The sequence below is a fragment of the Limanda limanda genome, chromosome 12, assembly GCF_963576545.1.
Source record: "Limanda limanda chromosome 12, fLimLim1.1, whole genome shotgun sequence".
NCBI lineage: Eukaryota > Metazoa > Chordata > Actinopteri > Pleuronectiformes > Pleuronectidae > Limanda > Limanda limanda.
This window is the reverse complement of record NC_083647.1, coordinates 12,071,398-12,094,449: the sequence shown is the minus strand read 5'-3', so window position 1 is coordinate 12,094,449 and position 23,052 is coordinate 12,071,398. Positions and strand designations below refer to the sequence as shown.

General features: G+C 44.8%; 1 protein-coding gene across 2 annotated transcripts in view; it reads right to left on the bottom strand.

The window, feature by feature from the left end:
* Positions 1-309: 309 nt before the first annotated feature.
* Positions 310-23,052, bottom strand: part of LOC133015732 (signal-induced proliferation-associated 1-like protein 1) — a 40,317-nt gene continuing 17,574 nt past the window's right edge. Inside the window, exons 2-21 of one of the 2 annotated variants that reach the window (XM_061082999.1) lie at positions 16,730-18,431; positions 16,489-16,619; positions 15,281-15,469; positions 14,926-15,100; positions 14,079-14,182; positions 13,637-13,794; positions 8,965-9,544; positions 7,574-7,848; positions 6,706-6,966; positions 6,456-6,599; positions 6,207-6,361; positions 6,036-6,118; positions 5,360-5,778; positions 4,300-4,515; positions 3,537-3,699; positions 2,714-2,915; positions 2,297-2,446; positions 2,020-2,137; positions 1,703-1,781; positions 310-732 (exon numbers count right to left, since the gene is read on the bottom strand). In XM_061082999.1, the coding sequence (XP_060938982.1) occupies positions 589-732; positions 1,703-1,781; positions 2,020-2,137; positions 2,297-2,446; positions 2,714-2,915; positions 3,537-3,699; positions 4,300-4,515; positions 5,360-5,778; positions 6,036-6,118; positions 6,207-6,361; positions 6,456-6,599; positions 6,706-6,966; positions 7,574-7,848; positions 8,965-9,544; positions 13,637-13,794; positions 14,079-14,182; positions 14,926-15,100; positions 15,281-15,469; positions 16,489-16,619; positions 16,730-18,212 (5,229 nt within the window). In that variant the 5' untranslated portion in view covers positions 18,213-18,431 and the 3' untranslated portion in view covers positions 310-588. Of the gene's footprint in view, positions 733-1,702; positions 1,782-2,019; positions 2,138-2,296; positions 2,447-2,713; positions 2,916-3,536; positions 3,700-4,299; positions 4,516-5,359; positions 5,779-6,035; positions 6,119-6,206; positions 6,362-6,455; positions 6,600-6,705; positions 6,967-7,573; positions 7,849-8,964; positions 9,545-13,636; positions 13,795-14,078; positions 14,183-14,925; positions 15,101-15,280; positions 15,470-16,488; positions 16,620-16,729; positions 18,432-23,052 lie in introns of those variants that run through there. The other variant, XM_061083000.1, reaches the window with a different exon arrangement.

Below are 23,052 nucleotides of genomic sequence, written 5' to 3'. Positions count from 1 at the left end.
AACACACGGTCATGTAATTCTTGGAAAGTGTCAACCTCTATCAGGGGAATATGGGGCCATTTTCACCAACGCGTGCATGAGTGGAACAAATTTCAAACTGTGTTGGAGCTTTTTAATTGGAAATCTGTTCACTTGTAATTAGCTGTGCAGCTAAACGGGGACAGTGACTTCAAATCCCTTTAGGTTAGTTTCGACATCTTTCTCTCTCTTGCATGCAGGGAAACCAACAATCCATTAGATCGGACACAAAGCACCATATCAAGTTTTGTGAAATCTTAAGGAAAGGGACGCATGCTGATCAAAACAGTTGGACCACAGCTCGTTTTCTGTTTTCCCTGTGTCTTTTCTTGTAATGATTCTTGGTCTTTCATGCTGATTATACCACAAATGCACAAGGCTGAAGAAGGATGGCAAGTGTGTTCAAGTCCGTGTTGGCACTGGTTTGTAAAAGCCCAAGAGAAACAGCAAATGTTATGAGTTTTGGTCCTTGAAGAAACATTAAGTGTGCAAAGTACTGAACGACCAAGATGCAGATCAGCTTGAGTAGTGGTCAAACTCCTAATACCAAGCAGTCAGCGGCTGCGCGTGTCAGTTCATGTCGATGGTGTTGAAGACCCACTCTGTGAACTTCTTGAGCTTGGCTGAAGCGCTGTACGACTCCTCCAGGAGGCGCTGGTTGTCCTCTCGCAGACTCTGGATCTGAGCTTGCAGTGACACCTTAGCATCTTTCTCCTGAGGACACAAAGTTTTTTATGAGCTTTAATGTATTGGTTATGAGCGATGACTGATGCACCCAGAAGGTACCAAACACAGGAAGAAAACCACATGTTAAAGATCTGATCGGAAAAAATGTTGTTTCTCTACGTTATCTTTTTACAGAGTAAAGAGGCAACAATACACCAAAAGTAGCATAAATCCTTTAAATAACTTCTTAAAACACATAGTTTTAAAAGAGTTTTTTTATAAAAATGTTGGCAGAGTGTTTGATTTTTAACATGTCTTACCTGTATTATCATTTATTGATTTTTATTGTTTGAGATTTTATTCCTTTTATTTGTCTTTGTTTCTTATCTATTTTTGGGAATGTTGGGTGAAATATTCAATCGTTTTCTAAATTTTTTGAATTACCTGAATTTATTTGCCTTAGTCATTAAATGTTCTAATTCTTGTTTATTCATGTAAAGCACTTTGTTACTTTGTTTTAAAAAGTGTTGCATAAATGAAGTGTATTATTATTTATTATTGTAGGATCTTTGTCACTGAAAACTATTCCCCTTACTTTAATAGGTCTGTAGAGCTACTGTGGAGAACGCATAATAAACAGAAGCTATGTTTACACACGTTTCCCTTCCTACATCAAGATACCTGAGTGTTAAAACACAGCTGACATGCCTGCTTCTCTCCATTCCACGATAATACAGCATTCCCTCCTGAGGTCTTGATATACATGTGAACTTGTGTTATGCAATTCAGGAAAGTCAGACACACAATATCAGCTTTTCGTGTGTAGTGCACTATGTGCCTGGCTGGAAGCTGTGTTTCAGTCGGACCCACGGTTAATGCTTAGCTGGCGTGGTTAGAGCTCGACCATTGTCGTGTTGTATCTCAAAGGGCCAATACACTGATTGGATATTGATGGCTTCTATAATGGTTTCGTGACTTTGCAAATACTTGACAAACATACAACTGAAGCTCAACACACCTTCTTGAGGTCCTCCTGCAGGGCCTTCACCATTGACTCCAGCTGGCCGACCTGCCCCGTCATACAGGGTGGAGTCTCTCTGTGAAGGGGGAGAAACAAGACGTGAGCCGAGAAACGCACTGAAACATCAAAGCAAAGCAGTGGTCCAAAGACTGGACTTCTATACTGTGTAAAGGGTACCAATTCAATCAAAGAGGCTGCTATTTATTAATGATATTTCACTTGTATATGTTCCACCAGAGAGGAGGATGACAAAGTGGTACGAGCTTATTTAAGGCAAATCGAGACCCTGAAGCTTTAAGAGGAAATAGTTTTACCCAGGCGAGGGTTGTCTCAGTGGGGCTGCCTGGGGTTCAGCCTGCTGGGGGCTGGTGGCTGCAGCACTTTCAGCCAGGGAGTTCTCCTCCTGGGCTGCTAGGTAGACCAACCTCTGCTCTGAATAGGAAACAGTCGAACACATCATTAGACCAGGAGAGAGAACAAACATGGACTAACAGTGCCCTCCTCTGGCCAGAATAAACAGATGGGTGATAGTAGTAATTAACCTTTATTCCAATTGATTTCCAAGAGGAAATGAAAACTATGTAAGCCTACCCTCGAAGGCCTTGGCAGCATCCACCAGGTGGGCCCAGTCCAGCGGACCATCTGCCCCATTGTCTGGCAGAGGCATGAGGGCCGGGTCCTGCAGCTGCTGCCTCTTCTTCTCCAGCTCCAGCTCTGAGGTCTCTGTGGCTGACAAGTCTCCTGGGAAGGAGAAACAGAAAAGTAAATACACTGAGACATTTTGCTACCAATCCTAATGCTACATTATTAATTGAGAATGGGATAAAAGCCAATCCGCCTTTGGAAGCTTTGTGTACAACTGTCATTATTGCAGGACTAAATACCGTATTACAAATCCACAGATCAAGCTTTATAATATTTATTACACCCACAATCAACATATGTATCACCCTCCCTCCTCAATGACCAGCTATCAAGTAAGACAATAAGAATGAGCATTATATTCACCCAGGGATTTGTGTGACACTCGCCGGCCTGGTCCTGTGCGAGTGGTGGGTGAGCGTGGAATGGTGGAGCAGCTGAACAGAAGGTCAGTGGGCGTGTCACGTTGTCCACTGGAGGATGGCTCCCTCTGCCCGCTGTAGATGCTCTCATCTGACAGAGTTCTCTGCAGGGAGCGACGACTGGGTGGCGGACCCGGAAACAGCGGCTGTGAATATGGACGGAAACGAACAAGAAACGACAGGTCTGAGGTGAGACAGAGTGATAAATATTTTCATTTTTAATTCAATGAGTTGTCTACGCAACCCCCAGGATTCACTCTACCATGTTGCTATTATACATTTTAAACAGGAGTTAACCTGCTTACAAAAGGCGATTGACTCCTTTATCATTGCCAATAGAGTTTGCTTTTTTGTTTGTTTTCCATGGTCAATATTATGAATGTATCAAAAACCACTGCTGTCTTGCTAGTGTTACATTTTACAAAATACAAAGAAAAAAATCACTGTTGCACGTTGCTCCCAAGATGTGAAAAAACAATAAATACACAAACATTCATTGCTAATCGTCGCTAATGCCCTGAAGTTTAGTGTGTGTCATAACGTTGTGCGAGAAAAGGTGCAGCATCAGTGTCTAGACTTCCACAATAAAGAAAAAAGCACATTCACCCAGGTGTCATGTTTCTAAGAGTGTCTCCCGAGCCATTTAACACGGGAGAGTTGCCGATTGCAGACAAAAGCCAGATGTTAGTGGCTGTTTTAACTAGTGGAAAGGAAGCTGGACTTACAAGCACTGGTAAAGACAATGGGACTGCAGCTTTTCTCAGTACCTTCTCATCAATTGTAGTAGGTGGAGGGCTGTCAAGTGTGATGAGCTTCTTCAAGTCTTCTTCAAGGCTGGACTTGGCAGTGTGCCGCTGAGGCGACTGGGACCCCCGGAGATTGGCCCTGAGCTGTGGTTGGCCGCCCAGAAGACCATCACTCTGGTGCCGTCTGGGGAGGGAAGCGAAACTCTACTCAGACAAAGACCCTTTGTATCCAAATAACACACATTGTTTATACATATATAAAAATCTGGAATCTTTGTTATGTTTTTGTGTGAATGCACAATCTGGACTGATTAAAATTATCTCGTTATACTCTTTACTATGACAATAGAGAGATGCTGGAGTTTAAAGTTTAAAGGAGGTGATCGAGATTTTAAGAAGACGTGTTATGACAATTTCCCTTAACATGACACATGATTGCTTCATCAGGAACAACTGTTGTTTGTTGAACAGCTGCACAGTGTGAGCACAGTGGCTGTCATCCACCACAAATTATTTTTTGCTCTTTGACTCATACACAAAAGACATATGTTGCCTCAATTGAATATACCGAGGATGTTTCTTTCTTCACTCTTTCCGGGTAATCAAACATATTGTTGCAAAAAAAGAAAGTACAATACACAGCTTCACCACATGATGGCAATGTTGACCAAATGTGGAAAAGCATCAACACAAGCTGAGCAGTCATTGGGACAAAATGTGACAAAATCTTTAAATCTTTAAAAAACAGTTTTAACCATTCACAGAGGATGAGAAAAAAACTTACTTGCGTGTGTTGCCAAAGTCCACAGAGTTGACGGTTCCACCTGGTTTTCTCCAGCCAATCAGGTACTTCGAGGTCGCTCCTTGACGGGGGTAGAAACTCTTGGTCCCTGGAGACTGGGGGTTCTGGGATGTAGATGAAGTGCCTGCCTCAGCCGTCTCTTCCTGTGGTGACACTGGGCTGCAGCCGTGACCCATCGGGCTCCCTGAGTGGCCAGAACTGGAGGCGACACCAGACAAGAGAAAAGCAAGGCGTCACAGACTGTGATTTTCATGTAATGGTAAAACACACAAGCAGAAGTGGCAGCACAGTCTGTCAGGAGTTCTCTTGTTTCATTTTAATTTTCATTCTAAAAGAAATATTAATTAATTTGACTAGAAATTATTTTCTTTAAAAAAAGAAAAAATATATTAACAGTTGCATTAAGACTGTCAGAACAGTCAGATTCTCTTACCACATGTTCAATCACTTCATCTGCTACTTCTGCAAGTCAGTCAACTAATGAATTCATAAATAAAAAATAGGGCACAATGTCCTTGCACTTCCTTCTCAGCGCCTTCAAATAACGCTTCCCCGAAGTTTGACATAAAAGCTTGTATTTTCAAACAGCATGCTTTATGTCTGTGTGTACGCACAATACATAGCAGCCGATATACAGGTTTGGTGGAGAAGAGTTATTTCTGGCGGAGTGAAGGAGAGAGGGAAAGAAAGCTTTGGTTGACTCAAAGGATGTGGGATTTAGAAAAGAGGGCGAACGGAGCTGAGCTCAGTCTGCATTTTCTAGCAACTTCAAGCACTTATTTCTATCACTGATACCAGGAAATGGAGATGCATACAAATGCAAAACACACACACACCCACACGTGCACACACCGACACAGTTATTCCAATCTTCCTCTCCCTTTGTTATTGCCAAACCACAGAGCCCTTGACTTTTCCATCTGCTCCGGTGCAGGATATATCTGGACAACAATGAATCACTGTCCGTTTAATTAAACATTGATGCGAGCACACGAATTCTACAGGTTCCTGCAGAGCTGACGGTAACAGAACAGCAGCACACCTGGAGTGGCAGGTGGCGTCGTTCAGGCTGTAGGAGCCATCGTCAGGAACGAGTGGTAACGCTGTTGGGCTCTTCGCTGGGACGTCGCTGCCGCCGACGGCAACAAGAGAGTCTGGAGTTGGAGGTGAACTGTCAGTTACCCTCTGGCTGCCTGCTGTGTCATCCTGCCATGGGATTTTGTCCTTAGCCCTGAAGGCACCTGTGGAGGAGGAAGTGCTGCTCTGGGTGGCGGTGAAGGAGGTGGCGTCGATGCCGCTGTCAGTGGAGGCGCCCTGGAGGTAGCCGTTCAGCTCTAGATCGCTCCGCACTCCGGAACGTGAGCTGACTTCGTACCATTTCTCATCGCTGTGGGCTGAGCTGGAGGCGTTGCTTGAGAGCGTGTTGCTGCTCGACTGGCTGGATGAATATGGAGCATCCAACTATTGACAGATGAGAAGTCAACAGTCATTTTCAAACTTAAAAAACATGGTTTCTTGATGTTTTGCTGTAAATATTCCCACAGCTGGTTTTCCAGAGTGTCTCCTCTGTCTCTCTTCGATGACTGAGAACCTACGATTACCACTGCAGTGCTAGGTAACATTTTAATGACTGTCCTTGGTGCAGGGGTTGATATACACTTACTGTAGCTCTTACAAGGGAAGGAAATTACATGTGGTGCTTGTTGATTCCAGCTCACCTTAGTGCTTTTGTTTGGAGACATGTGGCTGCTCTGCTCTGCCAGCTGCAGTCGAGGAATCACCGCCTTGGAAACCCCAGCGTCTGCAGGAAGCAAAGACACAACAAAGATAAGGGACATTATTATCGAAGCTATGTTTTGTTCGATCCTATCGCTAATAGTTCCTCCTACCTGCATTGGCTTTGTCTCCCTGTCTGCTCGCATCAACCTCCCCTGTTCGGGACCATCCGACGCCAGTGCTCGAGCAACTTTTGATCCCATTGGCACCGTCACCTGCTGCCTGCCGCGCAGATGACACAGGGGACTGGCAGTTGTTGTTATTAAACCTAGAGGGAGGATGAGGAAGCTCACTTGCAGGAAGTGCAGCAGGCCAATTTTGTATGAGGTGTATAACCACTTGCCACGGAAAGAAAAACGTACCCATCAGGCGCAGACTTCTGCCTCCAGTTGGTGGAGCTCATGGGGTCGGGGTAGGAGAGGTTGGCCGGGGAGTTTGTGTTGTGCATTGTGCGACCCATGGCGATGGAGCAGGCCATAGCGTAGTTGTCGTTCCCTGGCGAGTATCTGTGAGGACACATATTGATTTCATTCAAGACGAATACTGCCGCCAGACAGCTTTGAGTTCAGAATCTACAGGTTTCATTAGAGCATAAAAATAGATTTTGCAAACCTTTTGGGGTTGAGTGGCCGACCGTCGCTGGACACACTCCGAGGTATAACAGCAGAGTTACGGTCACTGTGGTCTGGGGGCGGGGCCTTGATCAGCGTTCCCCCTGTGCCAGCGGCGCGTGTTTGAGGGCTGGATGAGGTGCGTGGCCACTTAGTGTTGTTGTTGTTGGTTGGGCGGAAGGGGAACTTCAACTCATAGGGCATTCCCTCCTTGTGGTTCTTGTAGTCCACTAGTGGCATGTGGTAGATTTCTGAGCAGCCTCTGTTGCCACATAAAAAGTTCAGGGTCAGAATACAACAGTGTCAAACTTAAAAAACTACATACAGCTGCAATAACTGCAGTCTCTCTTTTAGCTATAGATGCTAGATATAGAACTATACAGACGTTTTCTGACAAGCTCTGGCAAGCTCCCACATAAAAGCTTGTCAAAAAACCCATAGGAGATTATCTGGGTTCACAGTGAGCGAGTGGGCATGTTGTTGACGTTTCTTTCCTCACAACGGATGCAGAACTGAAAAATCCCCCAAATAATACAAATAGCTCAAGATTACAAAAACATGTCATGCAAGTAAAGGATGCGGTTGAACTTGGACAGATGAGTTTTGGTGATAAGGGCTAATGCTGGTGTTGATGCGCCGTAAATAAAAAGCGCACCATCTCTGCAGCTAAATGTATAAGTTGCCTCCTGCATGCTGTGCCACCCCTCACCTGAATGCTCCAGATAATACTGTGTTGTTGTAAATGCGTCAGAAAGGAAAGTCTACAGCTGTGTTGCTTTTATGCGAAAGGCAAAGTCCAGAGAAAGTCCAGACCCCGTTGTCTGGGCTTTCTCCGGAGTTCATGTCTGAAAACAGCTTGTTGACTGTACCTGCGCGGTGTGGAGTCCTCATGTGGAGGAATGATGACCACCTTCACGGTGACGGAGGTGCGGAGCAGGTCGATCATTTGCTCGTGAGACAGCGAGGCCACTGACACCTTGCAGATCTCAACCAGGCGGCTGCCCTGCCTCAGCCCAGCCTGCCAGGCGTAACCGTAGGGCTCCACTTCCGCTACAATGCCCTCGAAGTTGACGTGAAAGCCCAGCTGGCCCAGAGCGTTGCGGCGCAGGGTCATCTCTGTGGTCTGACAGCCCTTGGTCAACAGCTGCAGAACAGAAAGAGAGAAGGAGTGGTGGAGGAGTGGAAGTATTGCACAATACCATCAAGTTAGAATCTTTTGCAGGTAAACTAAAATACTGTCTTCCATTCAAGACGTATCTCATTACAGTTGCTCCATTCCCAGAAAGGCTTAAGCACAAATTTCAATTAATACAAGAACTTTAAATTCAAATCTGTATACTCCCCTGATACTAAACCATTTTCAGACATCCTGTCTATCCCTACCTCTCACTAAGGGAAATTAAATAGTGGTAAATAGTGTTTAGCAAAGCCTAGGACTGTTCTGATGCATGTCAAGATGCCCACAACAAGGGCCATGAAAAACACAACACTAACACATTCCTGCATTCTAAAGAAAAGGCACGTGTCAGTACTGGTCACAGGCAATGGTGCTGTCTTAACTTTGTTTACCATCAATTAGAAGGTGAGTGAAGTCTGAGGAGTGATTTAAATCACCCACCAAAGAGCGCGGACTTACCTTCATCACATTAAAAACCTCAGTAATGATATCACATCTCCAAATGACTATGTATTATGCTTTAGCGTGACTTGTGATCACAGAGTCAACAAAACGGCTGAGGTTTTTTGGTGACTGTATAATTTGAGGCGTCGCCCTTATGTTGCTATAATAACACCAACAATACTTATGTTTTTCTATTCTACTGCTGTTGGGGGGGTCAGAACCTGTGGTAGCCTTCAGTTGGACTACTGTAAAAAAAAAACATGGTGCCTTCCGTAAAGAGGACCCGCTCCTGATGTAAATATTCAGTATCATCGAAATAAATATCTAGATCTACTTCATTTAAATGAATTACTTTGGGGCCTTGGTGGAGATATGCACTCTATCGTCATTCTGGTGAGTTATTGTAATTTATTTTACTCATCTTTCAAGGTGACTGGTCAAAATGTTAGCATGACAATAAAAGTAGTTATTAGTCCACGATAAGATGATTTGTGTGTGTTTTCCTTACAAGCAGTTTGTCAGACACAGGGTGTGTAGCTCAGTGTGACCTCTGATCACTGGAGCAGATGGTGTGTGTGTGTGTCTGTCTGTGTGTGTTACTGAAAGTGCCATTACAGACAGTGGTGCAGCCCCACTGACCTCCAGTCTTTTGACAACCTCTCCGAAGTCTTCTGTGTTGTTGTTGATCGAGCGCAGTGACACACTCTCACCACGCTCATAGTAGATCTTCATGGAGGCGGGGCTCCCCGTTGACCAACCAATCACATCCCGTGTGGCACAGTTAAAAACCACCGCTTTGGCCTCCTGATCCAACAGGATGATGAAGTCATTGGAGATGGCCAATAGGCACTCGCGTTCAGCACCAGCCACCTGATCTTCAGCATGCACCTGCCAGGTCACCGCCCCAAGACTCCGCAGCTCCCCCCCACTGTACGGACGCACCTTCTCCCGCCGTTTGTGTGCCAGGGAGATGAAGGGGAACTTTCCAGTGGGCTCCAGCGGCGTGGTGGTCACGTGGCGCTCCGCCAAGTCGCGCAGGTACTCCTGCCGTGTGCGTGTTGCCATGGCACCAAACTTATCAGACTTGTGGGCAGCGTTTTCAGCGTTGATGACTTTGGCCAACAGGAAATCCCTGAAGACTGTTGACTTGGGGAAAGTCACACCTTTGGGGATTGGCGGGCCGAAGATGGGAACGTCCTGGGAACGGGTAACGGCCACACTGCAGAAAGAGAAGAAGAGAGGAAGATTGTTAGGTCACTGCTGCAATAAATCTATACAACTATAAAAGTACTTTAAAAGTGGTAATTAAAGCAGTTTTGTTGTTCTATGATTTCATAATACAACAAACCCTAATCCATAAAATAATATACAGTAAAAATAATAAAATAGACGTGTATCGATTTTTGTGAAGATCGGTCAATGTGAACATGTTCCCTTACATGTTGGTAAGAATCATTTATAATATATAATAATAATCCTTACAATTTTAATAGGGCCTCACTGTCTGTCAGTGCCTGCCAGGGCTGGGGCCCAAAAAAAATAAATTAAATAGAATTAAATAGAATTAAATTAAATTAAATGAATTAAAATAAATTAATCCTGCGCAATCCGCTTCTGCGCAGAAGGTGCGCAGATGGCTACTGCGCAGGATTTATTTTATTTTATTTTTTAGGGCCCGAGCACTGACAGGCACTGACAGAAAGTGAGGCCCTATTGAAATTGTAAGTATTTATTATTATTATAAATTATTCTGACCGATCTTCACAAAAATCGATACACAGGTGTATCATTTGTCAAACGCAACAGGAAGCCTGGTATTTGGCATTTAGTGGCCATTTTGGCCATATTCCACATTTTTACTTTGAGGTACTTCTACCAGGGCAATAGGGCCTCACTGTCTGTCAGTTCCTGTCAGTGCTCGGACCCTAATAAATCTCAAATGAGATATATGAATTATGCAAAGACAAAAACAAATGTGCACATTCCTATAACGAAGAAATAATCTGGTGTGATAGGTTGCAAGTATAAACAGCACATGTCGGCTCATAAAAAAGCAATGTGGAGACATCTGTACATGGTTTCCCTGAGGTATTGTTGCATTTGACCCGATTCGTTGTGAGCATAAAGGAGGGCGTTAAAATACCTACGGGCAAGGCTCTCCTCCTGTTACCATCTACTGCTCCTATTCCATTTGCACACAATGACTGTCCTCAAGTTGCATTACTATGAATTAGTAAACAGGTTAAGGAAGTGCTGTCTCATACCAGTTGTTCATAAGCAACTGGGCTCAAAGTTGAACTAATTCAACAAAGTGCAGTTCTAAAACTTATTGGGATTCAATTTCCATTTGGATTGTTCAAGCTGCATGTTTATTCCTACTCTGGGTGCATGATGCCTCAAGTTAATTTGATGGTTATATAGAGGGTTATATATGTATACATACAGTCAGGGGCATATACACTAAAAGCCAATGAGAATGTGAAAGCCAAGACTAGTCTTGGATAAGCTGATGTGACAGTCCTGACAAGTCGTCTTCCAGTCCATTAAACAGATAACACAGCCATTGCCTGTAGCAGAAATGTTGCAAACCATGCCCGACTACACCTGGCGTATAAATACTATACATCCAATCACAGTTGACAAGCCAGCTCCAAGTGCTGACACCCTGCCACTCTCTGCTACATCATGGTATGGAGAAGCAGTGCTACGGCCAGAGCTGGCGAGCACAGACAGCGTACATTTCCCAAACAAAGATCTAGTTATGCAATCAGCCTCGTTGGCCCCGTGTGACTTTAAGGCAGCGGTTGAAAGCAGCAGATTAGCACCCCGCTGGCCCCGGGCCACTAACTCCGCTAATGCTCTGGCCTGGCTCAATATGACCTGAGCATCATCCAAATCTCAGCAGCAGCAGGCCACAACTGGCTATTAATAACCAGATGACTCATCAAATCATAACGTATACTTTATTAAGAGATAAGAGAAGACAGTGCATGACCGACATGTTGTTACACAAGATATGTATATAAAGCCATGAAAAACAAATGCCTCTTCAAGCTGGTGTGTGTATATGTTTGTAAGAATCTGTAAGTGTGATGTATGTTTTTATGTTTACAAAAACTCCAAAAACGATTCACTGCATCAGCTGCTCAGCATGTTTTCATGAAGCCGACACAAAATACAATGATAACTTACCTCAGAGTTTCACCAAAAATGAAGTACACTCTTCAGAGTACTGAGGCAAAATATCCAAAATGTTTGCTGTAATCAATTCAAGGCGACCAAAGTAATTGCTACGTCAACATTAACTCGATTCTGTTCTGCAGCTACAATGTGACACTCAAGACACATCACACAGCAGAGTGGCAATCCTTGTAGCTGTTCCCCTTCTCTTGTCCTGTCACAGGATTGTTTCCAAGCCACCAGGGGAAAGCATCCAGGGAAACACTCGCAACAGTCTGGAGGGAAGTGTTGACATATGGCACCTCAATCCACAGAACATGAGATGAAGCCAAAGGCAGAACGTGTGTGAGTTGACTCCGGGTGGGGTGGCTACCATTCGATTGTCCTCAAGGACTTTGCGTCTTGCGCCTCTCCATTTCATCAATAAGACAAATCAGGAGAACAGGCATGTTTCTTCTTTTGCTTTTCCCAGAGTGCGAACCAGAAGATGCTTCCATCAGGCAAAAAAAAGAGGAGCTATTAGACAGAGGTACCTTCTTGATGGTGTGGAGTAGCTGGTCGTGAAAAATATAAGTAACTTGCCAGAGAAAAAAAATAAGAAGGGTTTGAAGTAAATTAGCCCAAATGTGATGCGGGCGTGTGCTGAGAAACTCACCCGTCTGCTCCCGAGCTGGACTCTCTGAGCTCTGAGGGACTCAGCTCTCAACAATTTCCCCCGCTCACATGCTTGTCCGACTGAAGAGAGCACTTTGTTTGCATGGCGCTAACTCCTTCAGACCACTCCGGCTCACGCTGCCCAAAGGCAAAGTGGCAAGCAGGGAGAGGACGAGGAGGAGGAGGAAAGGGGGTGGGGGTGGGTTGCTTGTATTATGAGAGTGTGTGAAGGAGCGAGCATTTCAGTGAATTAGTGTGCGAAGGAGAAAGTGTGTGTGTGTAACTTTTGTGCAAGTGAGCATGAGAAAGAGGTAAAAGTAGAAACAGGACTAGAAGAGTGAGAGGGAGCATCAATGTGTAAATAATATCTGTGTATGCAGAGCACAGGAAGTGTGTGTGCGGTGGGGTAGTGATGCAGAAGTGTGAATGCCACACAGAGTTGCAGTCTGATCATCACAAGGCCAAGAAAGATCCAGCGGAGGAGAAGGGGAGGAGGAGAATTCACATCAGTTTGACAGCCACTGTTGGGGCAATCGCTTCTATTTGATCACATTCTCATGACGACACACAGTTGACATGACCATACACAGCCCAGAAACCTTGGTCGGAGGTCACGCAGCAGGCTTTTATGTTTTACCCATGCCTTCCAGTCAATGCTTTTGTCTTTATGCTTGCCACCTGCATGAAAGTAACCCCGCTGGTAAAACTCAGAGTGGTGAGGAGCTTTTACAGGAGAACTGAGACAGGAATTGAAAGAGTTTGTGTATTTCAAGGTCTTGTTCACAAGTGAGGACAGTAAGATTAGTGGAAAGTCTGAAGTATTGCGGTTGTTGTACCGAACCATTGTGATGAAGGTGGAAATGAGATGCAAAACAAAACTTTCAATTTACCGGTCGACCCTCGTGATCATGAGCTCTGGATAGTGACCAAAAGGACAAAATCTCGGTTGCAAGCAACTGAATTGAGTTTCCTCCAACAAGAAGCTGGGCTAAGCCTTAGAGATCACTTCAAACAGCAGTCGAGGTGGTTCGGACATCTTGTCAGGATCCCTACTGCGATCTTCCATAGGAGATTTACTGGGAGGAGACCCAGGAGTAGACCTAGAACCTGCTGCAGGCACTACAAATATACCATCTGGTCTATATACACATCAGGATCCCCTAAGAAGTCCTGCAAAGTGTGGCTGGGAAGAGGGACGTCTGGAATATTGTACTAAACCGGCAGCCTCTGCAACCCAAACTCATACATTGGATGAATGGATAAGTCAGGAAGTTAAAACTAGATCAATACTGCTGGTGTGATTGGCCAGTCTCAACAACCACACATAAAATAGCTTGTATACATGTGTAGCAAAATAAAATGTGTCCCATGTGGGCCTTACACATTAATCACACAGCTGCAAGCTCACTGCTCAATACATTCAGTTCAGCTATTATTCTGCTTTGTTATCTATCGTAATGTGTTGCAAAAAACCCACCTGTAGCACGTGGTGTCAGAGCAGGGGTTGTGCACCCGAACAATGATGAAGACATGCTGAAAGTGAGAGCGAATGGCCTTGGGGGTGAACGGGTGAGCACCGGGCTCCTGGAACACAATAGTCACAATGTCGTTCCCAATGTGTCGCTTCCTCAGCAACTAGACAATGAAAAAAAGTAAAGTCTTAATAAGAGAAGAATGACACCCTGTGCTTCTATTAACAGACGGGCAAATGCAGAGTACTTGGAAGACAATTAAGAATTCTTTAGAAAGAAGGTTGCATGAGAATCAAACTTGACACCTGGGCCATACGTCATCATGCATGCCCTTTATACAATACAACATTACAAAAAGGTTTTATTTGTTGTCAAAGAAAGGAGTTTTCCATTTCCGGACACAAAGCTAATTGTATACCACAAAAGACTTGGCGCTCCAACTTTTACCTGTTGTTTGTTGTTGGGTGTGTGCGGCAGCAGAGTCGACACATGGAACATGATCTCGTAGTCCTTGTATGAAGTGTACAGGGAGTGAAGTCCCGTGGAATCCGCTGCAGGAAAAAAGTCAGTGTGAGACCCATGGTACAAATAATGACATCCATCTCTCACATTTGTATTATGTTTTCTCTGAAGGGCAGGATGCAATTTCATAACAGCCCAAACAACCAGACAATTGTGAACTGTGTCTGGGTAGATGTCAGCATGGATGAGATGACACTGAAACGTTTTAATCAAGTGTCATCTGTAAATTGAGGATTTTGTGTCACACTACTTTCCCCAGAACAATGGACACAATGGAAAAATCAACCTGGGTCTGAGAGTAGACATTTCGTGCTTTTTCAGTTTTTCTTTCTTCTAGTGTCATATAGATATTTTGTGTTAGAAAGATTTTGGCTAAGTTCACAGTAAAGGTCCAATCCCCACAGGTCATGTGACAACACAGTTCCAGATAACTGCATAATGGCAGCCAAGTGACTTGTCTTGCAAGCCCCCTAACAAAGCCAGCTATAGTGGGGCTGACACTTCCTACATGTGCCTACACCAATCACAACAGAGTGGGCCAGCTGGCCAATCGCAGCAGACTGGGCTTTAACACCAGTGGGCCTTAAAGAGACAGGAACCTGAAAAGAGGAGCCGCAACAATAGGCAGAATGAGGAAAACTATGCGTTTTCAGAGCACTAGAGCATGTAAGTAATTACCCAAATTAAAATGACATGAATGTGAGCATCATATGTCTCACTTAATAGTAAAATATGTGTGTGCATGTGTCATCTAGAAGAGTATGCGATTTACTTTTGGTGTCCAGCTGGGCTCTGTACTTGGTGAAGCCTTTAAGTCGAACTTTCTCTCCAAGAAGTATGAGAAACTCTTCCAGGGCGGGACCGGCGTTCTCATTGTTGTACATCTCCTCCTCAGTGCTCTGACCTGCTCTGCAGTACATCACCCCAACCTTAACCTGAAAACTCAGCTGGGGAGCAGCGAACACACACAGACACACAACGATACTTCTTTAACTTACTTCTTCAGGACTGAAAATCACATAACTTCAATCTTCTTGATGTATAGATAAACTAAGATGCCAGCTGTTATTCTGTAAAATGAACACATTGGTTTTTCATATTTTGGAAAATTGTGCTATTCTTCCTACCCCTTGTTCATCCAGTTTCATCAACTGCTCTGTGACCTTGGGTGTGTTGAGGGCCAGTCTGAGGCAGGAGAGGTCCAGCTCAGGGAGAAGGTACTCCAGCACCTCTTTGATGGGCAGTCCTCGGCTGGTGCCGTGCTTGGAGGTGGAGGGCACTGCATCCTCAAGGATAGATCCTCGCAGAGTTGACAGCTGAATGCACGAAGAGAGGGAGGATGAGAGTGAGAAGACAAAGAATGCACGTCAGGAATCTTTGCTGTGCTTTGAACTTTGTCTTGGAGATGGAACATGCTGATAGCAAAACCTGCATGCCCAGACACCAGCAAAAAGCACACAAGCTACAGCGGTTTTTAAAATAATATCACTTATTTTACGCTTAAACAAGCCAACATAAAACAAAGGGACAATTATGACACAAGGCCTAGAGTAAACTGAAGCACGGAAGAAGAAGAGGTGGGAGGACTTCTCCAAGCATTCTGTTTACACAGAGTCTGCATTGTGCAGGGCTATGGGAGTGAACTCAATCACTCTGCTATCATAAGCAGCTGGAACGGATGGAGACTTTCTCCCCTGCAAGCTGGAGGCTGTGTTTGGGCCTGTGTTTACAATGAACCTGTGTTCCCTGCATTTGGAAGGTAGGCTCGGGGGCAGGAGTCCTGAGGTACTTCATCTTAAGAGTGGGGGTTTAATCACATACACTTGTCAGTTCCCAGCATACAGCCTCAGGCAGGTGGCTTTAACCTCGGTTTGGGAGTGCATGTCTATTTTAGCCCTAATCCAACAATTAAAACTCAACAATATCATGCCAGCCACAGAGGTCTTAAAGCCCACATTGCAACTGGATATGACAGTATATTTCTACTGAAACAGAGAGAGGTAAAGCTCTCCACACAGTGGTTTGAGATTGCTGGGCACTGACAGGCCTTGCAGGCTGGAAGATGAGTGTATTTCCTGAAGTTTCTTCACACATTGCTGATGTTGGGAGACAGCTGAATAGCCCTGGGGCTGTTTGATGAATGAGAAACCAGGACTGAGTGTGGTTTTACCTTGAGCTGGTCTAGCCAGTATGTACTAGGCAAAGTATTAATTGCACTATAAACACCTATACGAGTAAACAGGATTAAGATCTATTCCAGCAATGTAAATATCACTAGTCCCATATAGAACCCAAAAAAATCCTACATTTAAGAGGATAGGACATTATGGCTGACCTCGCTCGTTCTGTAGATGAGGCGGTAGTTGTACTGCTGGCCATGCTCTTTGTCCTCATCCAGTTTCTCCCTTCGCAAGCTCACTGCCATTGGACCGAGCGTCTCGTCTATCCCAAAGTAGTTCCAGTGCTCTGAAATAGGGCAGGGAATCAGTTATGGGGGAAGTTCAACAGTTCTTTTTCACAACAAACATTCATATGTCAATGACTCTATGTAATGAAAGCACTGAAATGCATCTCACCTCTAAGGTAGAAGAACTTCCTATAGTAGTAGGCTCCTAGGTCCACATGCTCCACAATATATTGCTTGCCCTTTTCGCTGAGGGTGCTGGGGCCCTCCTTTGGTCCCTCGAGCACTGCGACTCCAGCATTTGTGCAGTGTGTGCTTACAGATGTTTCATACGAGTTTCCTTCCCCACACAAGGTCCCTGAGCCACTGTTGCCTGTTCCACCGCCCACAAGCCCATGATAACCCATTCCACCTGCTCCCAATCTGCGTCTTCCATTGCCATCTGCGCCTATCTCGTTGCGGAAGCAAGGGCAGCTCAGCAGCATTTCGTTGCTCTGTTCATCTCCTGCTTCAAGACTTGGACTGTCCCTAGAACTGAGCTCTTCCTGGCTGCCACTCGGGGAGCTGTAAGGCAGGCTGTGGGTGGATGAGAGGGTGGAGGTAGCTGAGGCCACAGCAGCAGCAGAGGCCCCAGTGGTGGTGTTTTTCCTCTTGCCTGCAGTCTGCCGCAGCTGAATAATTTCGTTGAGGTCAAATAACGTGCTCTGAACATCGTAATGGGAAAATCCTTTCTGACACACCCAGGGCTTTAGAGGGGGGCCCATGTCCTCCGTCCGGCTGTCCTCTACATCAGACCCCGCTCTGGGGGAGTCCGACTCACCCCGCACATTTCGTAGTTTGCGAAATATAGATTCCCCCCCTGTCTCTGATTTAGTGCGTCTTTTCGGGGTCTTATCTCTGTCCTTGGCTTTAGGCGGCTGGCTGTCCACCTCCTCCGGAAGATCCATGATAGTCTGCCTCGACCCAACATTCAACATGTCCTCCAGTTTCGCTGGAGCAGGGCTACGCTGGTCTACTTTATCCCCTTGATATCCCTTCAGCATTTCAAAGAAGCTCTCCCCAGATACTCCATGCTGATCTATTGAGGAGGTGCTACCGTACTCACGATGAAGAGGGGACCATTTAGCTCCCATGGCTGGACCCCAGTCTTCTCCACTGTCCCCACTGCCTTCCATCTCACTGATAGTCATGTCACTGTTGCTGCGCTGACGAATGCGTCTCTGCCTTGGGTTTCTATATGCAGGACCTCTGTAGTCTCCTGCGGCCAGGTAACGAGTTTCAGGACTGTAATTGTTAGCCTGGGCGCGATTTTTCAAAGTATTGTGGATGTTCCGCAGCATCGATGAGTCCTGAGGGCTCATCACGGAGCCTAACTTAATGTGAACTTTTCCACCAGAGGGCACAACAGAGTTCTCTGGCTCTGCAGTTAAGAGCCACTGAGCCCCTGTAATGTCTTTTCTTGGGGGCCAGTCAGCCACCCGAGCCCGTACACCCATCTTAGGCACTCCTGTAGTCACAGTGGCATGGACATTGTCTGTGCGTGTCGGCACATTCCCTCCATTGACCATACGGAGGTGGCGTGTGTAAAACTCATCAGTGGCTGGGATGGAACCCCCAACAGTGCGCTCCATGGGTGGGTGCTTCAGGCTGGTCATGACACCAGTGCTAAAGGCTAAAGGCACTTAGCAGGTAGACATGGCTGCCTCTGGGATGGGAAGCTGCTCCCTGTCTTCATGGGCAGATTGATTGTCAGGATAAACAAGCGACGGGGCAGAAAATGTCACAGGGTAAACCCAACCTCTTCAGTACTCAACCTTGCATATTACTTTCCCAAATGTGTCAGCACTGCCACATTGCATTTTTGTTCCACATCCCTGAAAAAAAGAGAAAAATCAGTCAGTACATACCTTATCCATATCCTGACTCACACAACTTTCTTATAAAAATAAAAGTGAACTTAAGGGAAAGCTTGTTAGCAGATCTTTGATAATAAATCAACTGAAATAAGATCCACAAAATGAAACATTATTAGCTGTGTTCATAGCCCGCATTTTTATAAACAGGTACAATGTAGGATTAGGATTATACATATAAATATAAACATGTCATACAAGCACACACACACAAGCATATGTTATATATGAACCAGCAAGTAGAAATGAGTGTTGATTTTTTTTCCTCCTTTGATGGCTTTTTACAAGCCAGTGAAAAGTCAGTGACATGTTCAATTTTAGATAAGGAGGCCTACTTTTCAAACCAATTTCAACATATGCATCAAGGGGACACATGAAAGCACAGCCAAATTCAAGAAATTAGTGGTGTCATTTTTTTCTTCTGAACGTGTGAGCAAATCGGTTAATTTATCTTAAGGGTACATTAAAGAAAAACTCTATATAAGACTTGTCATTACCCAGATTACATACGAGGTAGAACAAAATCATATGGATCTATTGATAAGTAATCAGTCTCTTTTGGTGGTACAGCTCTAACCTCTCTCTGTCACCAAGTGTTGGCTTCTGATTTGTATGAAGTCTCTCATGTGCCTCTTTAGGAGCCAACATTAGTGAATTGTAATGCAGAGTTGCAGTTTTTGGAATCACATATCCCAAGCTGCACATCAAAAAGCAACGGGGCCCTTTGAAAGTCATCTGAGAAGTGGATGATGATCCTCTGCCTGACAAATCGGGCCAATTTGGCAGTGAGACACTGGGGGAGATTAAGGCTCCACTCTCGGTCGGGCCTGCCTGGTTTTGGCTCTGATCACATTAGCCACAAGCAATCATTGCACTGTGACGGCCCTACAGCACAACCACCTTTACACTGCATCCCACAATCAGGGTTATACTGACAAAGACACATACACTGCTTAATAGAAAATAGGACATTCACCTTTGCCTCAGACAATAACAGCGATCAAAGTGGATATTAGTCAATCAAACAAAAGGAAGCGAGTGTAGTGGCAGTCCACTGAGAGATGGGTCAAATGTTCCTGAGACAATTTGTTTGATAATATCAGTCTATTTATAAGTCAGATGAGGAATTCAAGTGCAAACTCTCAAGGCTTTGGAGACGATTCAGTTTTCAGAGTGCCTGAGGCAAAGCATCCCTAGTAAGCCTTACTTCAAAACATGGAAGACAGTTTTCTGACAGCACACCTCTAACACTGTGCTTCCTATGGAGCAGAAACCCCCTTCTGTTAGTCCAATATTTTGCAAAAACAAGCAGTGAAAATCCTGCGGTAAAACATGCAGAAAAAATTCCTGGAAAAGCCCAACACTGTTCCAAAACTATCATCTGCTTGCTTTGCAATTAAAATGTTGCTCTTATCTCTTAAAAACACAAGCAGTTGTAGTAATAAGGATTCTAAAACAAGAAATATATTCTAAAATATTGCATGTGGAGCCTCACATCTTTAGAGTCAGACAATCAGCCAAGCAGAGCATAATTCCTCACAAAAGAGCCTAAAATGAAATGCAAACACAAGAAGTCACAGCTTCATGGTAAACTGATGAGCATGTACAACCACAAGCCCACCAAGATACAACCGCTTCGTTCTATGTAATATTCGTTCATCTTATGACATATTGGGGGAAAATAAATTTAAATAAAATTAAAGACAATATCTTCCGTCACATGAGGCAGGCTCCCACTATGGGACATGGCAACGGATTAGATATAAGGAGCAAATTAATAAAAACTTCTTAATCAAAAAAAAAAATTCATGCCCTACTAACACCCTATTTCTCTGACATGAATAAGAGTGAAAATAGTCAGGGAATGTAAGATAAACTGCACGTCCAGTCCCAGAGTGCTGGGCCTTATTCCCTCCCGCTGCCAGGTGTCCACAGGGATGAACACATGAATAAGGGCAATGCACATGTCCCAGACAACAGGTCTCTAATCTCCTCGCCGATGGACATGCAGAGCAGGCTTCAGTGTTTTGTCAGATTAAAAGGAAGAGTGTGGCACTGAAACTGAGAGAGCACTTCTTGTGCACGTCTGTGTGATGAGGAAAAACAGGCTGAAAAAGTGACCAAGACAGTCATGGAGAATCTAGGAGAAAGACTCCAGTCTCTTTTTCACCCATTCTGCCTTATTCCATCTATCCCTTTCAGAATTAAACTGATCTTTTTTTTTCTTTGCAGATCAGTGGGGAATTTAAAAACAGCTTGAGCCTGGTGGTTAAATTAGGTTAACACCGTGTAATGGAGGCTCTGACCTCTCAGTTTGTCCATAAGGCCTGTCGAGAGATGAGCAAACCGGTGATGCCGATAAAGGGAGGTGACACACACCTCCGTAGAGCTGCAATTTGTTGTTATGGTTGTAAGAACGAGACTAGACAAAAAGGATTGATAAGAGTAACACATCCCTTTGAAAGCTCGTGTTCATATGTGTGTTACAGGTGACTCAGTCCGCAGGCTCTCTAGGATCTTGTTTCAAAACTTACACACACACACCACATAAAATGAAAGGTGGACGGCAGACAGCAACAGGAAAGATGATGAATCACCGAATGAACCAAGAGTCTGACTATTTAAATCTGACTCACAAATATCAGAGCAAGTAAAGAAAACCCAAAAGAACAAGATCTGAATCATCAATGTAAGACACAGCTTGAGAATGCTAGACATTCTCAAGAAAAGGGGTTTCCTTAAGAACACTCCCAGTTGCTTGGCTCACTGGTATCCCAAAGAGAAAGGACAGCATGCTGGAGTTGAAAGACTCTTCGTCCTGGGTCTCCAAACAGAAAGGGAATGAAGTTTCCCAGTAGACTGGGCAAGTGTTTCCAGAGCTGAGACAAAGGAGCCAATGGATTGCCCTACAAGCTTGTAATTACTGCGTGCTTGAAAGGGACTAAGGGTCTGTTTGGCTGACACTGTTGGCTTTCAAACAGGCACCCTACCATTTAGCCCATTGGCTCTCCCCGTCTCCTAATCTTCCCCTGCTCTAAGGGCTGACTAGGATGTTGGGCAGCAGGCACAAAGGTCCCTCTGTGCTGGTTTGGGCAAGACTGGGGCCCCACTCCAACACGCTGTAGTCTTTGAAAATTCCCTGGTAAAGAGACCTCACTATGTACTTGCCTGATTTACACTGAACCAGAACTGAGAAGCAAAGGACACAGAAAAAACTGACGATGACCACAGCAAAGCAGAATAATTGACCACTCGGCCCACAGAAAAATAGTAAGACTACTTAATAAATGGCCAAAAACTGGAGCCAAACTGTTAAACGTCCAACCCTTCCACGATGAGAAAGCTTGCGTAGAGGGTTGTACACAGGTCAGATAGAGAATTACAGCTTCAGAGAAGAAAACAAGCATTTGTAGTTAATCCACAGACTCCTACACGATATCATTTTCTGTCAGGGAGCCAGTGTTGAGGACAGAGGGGTGAACTGCGGTATCTTTACTGAGATTGAGCCCAAACATGGCTGCCATAAGTACAACAGATGCAGTGGAGTTAAAAGAGCTCTCCTCCACTCCACTCCCGTCTTTCCCTCTCCCCTACTGTTATTTATCAATTTACTGTACGTTTCCTCCACCTGGATACTGACGTGTGGCTGAGATCCAAACCCAAACCTGCCCGTCTGATCGAACAAACCTGAGAACCTGACACCTTCACAGAAAACAGACAGGCCTGCTGGCAGCCAAACCATAGTAGCATCATCCAAGCGTGAGCCGAGTTCCTGGAATTCCACCAACCTCAGCGGAGGAAGTGATGAGCATTTGTGTTTGGGGGTTAGGGCATGTTCAGGCAGATTCTTTGAGAGAAGTGCAACACCGACTGTCCAAGTCATAGGCTTTTTAAAAATGCCTCTGTAAGTCTACCATGCCTTAACAACAACAAGCTTGTCTTGCAATCGACTTAACCCATGATATCAGCTCTGGATGAAGTCGCACGCCACAATAAAGTGAGAGCAGACCCAACTAATTGCTCAACTGACCACACGTGCAATCCGAACACCACGTGTAGTTGAGGCGCTTCAAAAAGCGGTGGCAGTGTATCGACATTCATCATTACCATTGTTTGTGATGTGCTGCTGCTCTGCCCCAACTCTGGGCCTCTAGCTATCACTGCAGCACAGTTCAGTGAGTAATGGGCAGAGCTAACCACTGGCAAAGTGAATTTCACTCACTGCCTTGCACAAGAAGACAGTTCAGGAGGAGCACTAGAATATATTCATTGCCATTATCTCTAGCAGGGTGTCCTCGATCCTTCCTCTCCGCTTATCCACAAAGTACTCGACAAGGGTTTTTGCTTTTTTTTCTTTACATTGGAGAGACAGCAGGATAAATAGACACTTAAATCACTTGACATAGCTTAGGTAATGACATTCCCATTTCCGATGTCATCATCTGGGTGGGCTAGCAACTTGACAAGGAAGGCCTTTGTCCAACTACCAGAGTCATTTACTTCTTAAAAAAAGGTAATTACACTGACAACAGCTAAGGTGGTCTTCTTGTCCAGAGCAAAAAAACGAATTACTACATCTTAT